Raw genomic sequence first — 3,371 nt, forward strand, 5'->3', positions numbered from 1 at the left:
GAAGCGCTAAGAAATTCACATCAGCAGATAAATGTCTGCCGAGGGAGAGCCAGGAGAAGGAGTTAGTGGTCGGGTCAGGGGGTCAGGGGGTCAGGGGGTCAGGGGGTCAGAGGGTCAGAGGGTCAGGGGGCCAGAGGGTCAGGGGGTCAGGGGGTCAGGGGGTAAGAGGATAGCTGTGCTTTAGCTTCAGGTTGAGCTCTGATCTCCCGGAGACAGAGCAATTGGGAGATGGTGCCTCACGGGACTGGAGGACCCACGCGTTCACCGTTTCCTGCTGGTGGGTGGTGACGGCTTCTCAGGGTGGGGCTCCCACGGCCCTCACTGAGGAAGAGTGTGGTGAGCTGGCTGATGCTGGCGCTGGGCGGGAGGCTCCACTGCCCACCTGGCGGGGGGGCGGGGGGGGCGGGCAGCCGAGTCACCAGGTTGTGTGTGATCCCCTGCAATCGAAGTGATGAGTCCCACCAGAGCCCATGACCATGGCCTCCCTCCTCAGCATGGTCCCCGTGGGCAGTGCCATGCCCACCAGGAGGGGTTAGGTGACCTTTACACTCTCGGGCCACACTGGCTCTCAGGAGGGTCGAGGCCGGGAAGCAGTGAGCCAGCAGGCCTGCAGCCGGCCCTCTTCAGGGGCAGTAGTCCCGGCAGTGACCGCACAGTCCAGGGGCCCCGGGGGGCGGCTCAGGGGCGGGGCCTGGGCGCCGGTGGAGCAGCCCGGACCCTCCGGCCTAGAAGCTTCACTCTCCACAGGAGTCCGTGTCTCCCGTGACCGCTGCATGGCTGCCACTTCGAGGCTGCCCAGAGGGGCATTCACCCATAGTTCCCGCCAGTCCGGGGCCACCCTACCATCCAGGGGCCTCTTTTTGTTGTTGTTGTTAAATCATTGAGCACTGTTGCCTAGTAACAGAGGCTCCGTTTCATCTCATCAGGTCTCCATGACAACCAGTGTTACTAGAAGTTAGCCCAAGGTCAAATCTTTAGAGAAAGAGAAAGGGTTTTAGCTACTCTTCACCCAGGGACTGGACAGGGACCGGGAGAAACCACGGCTCCATCATCATTTTTCTCTTCCTTCCACTTAGATGCCACCTTCTTCAATGGGATGTTCAAAAATGTGGAGAGTGCGACCGAAATTTTTGGTAAGTTCAATCTGAAATGGCTTTTCACCCCTCTCCTCCCCGGCCCAGGTGTCAGAGCACACGTGTGTGGGGGGAATCTAAGGAAATGACCTTGGTCTCCGCCCTCGGGGCTCCCACAGTGGGACCAGGTGCTGAGCGGGGAGGTGGCACCTGTCTGGCGGGTGCCTCAGAGTAGCTTCAGGGGTCAGTCCTGACCCAGCCTGGCCAGGAGGCGAATGGTGGGCCCATTTCACAGGAGAGGAAACTGGGTCTAAGGAAGTTCAGTGACTTGTCCAAGGCCACACGGCTGGACGTCCTCCTTGGTCCAGAGCTGAGTCCCCTCCTCCCAAGTCATCTCATCTTCTCTCCCCAACTAATGAGACATGAGGCCTAAGAACTGCAAAGGGCATCTAGTCTTCCATTTATCAGTAACAGAGCTATCAATCAAGCAGCTGTCAATCATCCCAGTGGCTCCTCTCACTGATCACGAAATTACGAAAACATCAGATGATACCGTGGTGGACACGAGCCACCGATGCTGAGCTGCTGCTGGGTTAGCGCTGGGCATGCGGCTGCGCCTGCCTGTGCGTGTGACTGAGCACAGGCGCCCTGTACGTTGTTAAATAAGTTTATGTAAACACACACCCATCTTTCTTCTTTTGTCATGTTTTTATTTATTTTTAGAGAAGAAGGGAGAGGGAGAGATAGAAACATCATGATGAGAATCATTGATTGGCTGCTTCCTGCACACCCCCTACTGGGTGGGTATCAAGCCCGAAACCCAGGCATCTGCCCTGAGCGGGAATCGAACCTGCAACGTCCTGGTTCCTGGGTCGATGCTCAACCACTGAGCCACACCGGCTGGGCCACACAATCTTAGAGTGGCTTTTTCCATCCGCATAGTCATTTCTTCATGCTTTTTTCAATTTATCTTCTTTGTTGAGGGTGTTACATTTCTTCGTGTCTAGGATGAGGGCGTGTGGAAATGAAACACGGGAGGGCGATTCAGTGAGGTAGGAGGCAGCTGGAACAGTTGGGTGGAACTGGTCCTTATGGGCAGCTCTAGATGCTCCGCGCCTCCCCCCCCCCCCCCCGTCAGCTCCCTGGACATCAGTGCGGGGGGATCACCCCCATTAGCCCTTAACAGCCCTTGAGGCAGAAAGCCAGAATGGAGACAGGGTGGGCATGAGGTTTAAAGCCAAAGCACTGGACACCGTTTTCTTGCAAGTTTTGTTTGCAAAAGCATTTTTTAAAATATATATTTTTATTGATTTCCAAGAGGGGGAGGGAGAGATAGAAACATCAATCACATCAATGATGAGAGAGAGTCATTGATCAGCTGCCTCCCGCACGCCCCCCACTTGGGATCGAGCCCACAACCCAAGCCTCTAACAGACTTCCCTGACGTTGTCTGGGCCAGATCCGGGCTCCATGCTCAGCCCCAGCCCACCTGGGAAGCATGGGATGCCCACGACCAGCTGAGAGTGATCATGTGACCTTGCAGGGACCTAGGGAGAAGGCTGTTTGTTGGCAAGGAAGAAGGGCTAATGGCTGTGAGGTGGGCAACCAGCAGGGGCCCTGGCTTATCAACCTGCCTCGCTTTAACGGTCCCCCACAGTCCTGAGTCCACAGCAGGTGCTCAGTAGGTTGAGGAGACACTATCAGCTCAAGCTGCAGGGCGTCCAGGGGGCGAGGAGAGGGGGGCTCCTCCTGGCCGCTGCCTCCAGCACCCGCCCTGCTCTCCCTCCGCAGACTGCCTGGGCTCCCACTTCACCTGGCTGCAGGCCGTCTTCACCAGCTTCCCCGCGCTGCTGCAGTTCGTGGGTGGCCTGCGGTGCGTGGCTGGCCTCTGCCCCCGGGACCTGGAGGACTATGGCTGCGCCTGCCGGTTCGAGATGGAAGGGCTGCCCGTGGACGAGTCGGACAGGTGAGCAGGAGCCGGGAGCGGCGGCCTGGCTGGGCCTGGGCGGAGCGCACGCACAGAAAGCTCCCCGGACGGGGTCAGGCGGCGTCTTGGTTCTGTGACTTACCACGGGCGACTGCTTTCCTCATCTCTACGTTGCAGTTAATCTGTGATCTGCTCTCGTCCCAGGGAGTTCTCGAGAGCCTGTGTCAGGCCCGACAGGCAAACCTTTCCTCTCGTTTCTCATCGTGTGGGTCCACTGCACAGGCCACCCGGCTGCTCGCTCACAGGCAGCCCAGAGGCCCACCCACCCTGCCTATGGGAGAACCGGGAGCCTGGGCTTAACAAGCCGCCCT

At 58.3% G+C, this 3,371-nt stretch overlaps 1 protein-coding gene across 1 annotated transcript in view; it reads left to right on the forward strand.

Moving 5' to 3' along the window:
* OC90 (otoconin 90) overlaps nt 1-3,371 on the forward strand; it is a 19,559-nt gene that overhangs the window by 2,994 nt on the left and 13,194 nt on the right. Inside the window, exons 3-4 of the mRNA XM_023748337.1 lie at nt 1,077-1,133; nt 2,865-3,039. Of these exons, the coding sequence (XP_023604105.1) occupies nt 1,077-1,133; nt 2,865-3,039 (232 nt within the window). The remainder of the gene's footprint in view (nt 1-1,076; nt 1,134-2,864; nt 3,040-3,371) is intronic.

Source organism: Myotis lucifugus, unplaced genomic scaffold, assembly GCF_000147115.1.
Source record: "Myotis lucifugus unplaced genomic scaffold, Myoluc2.0 scaffold_1283, whole genome shotgun sequence".
Classification (NCBI taxonomy): Eukaryota; Metazoa; Chordata; class Mammalia; order Chiroptera; family Vespertilionidae; genus Myotis; species Myotis lucifugus.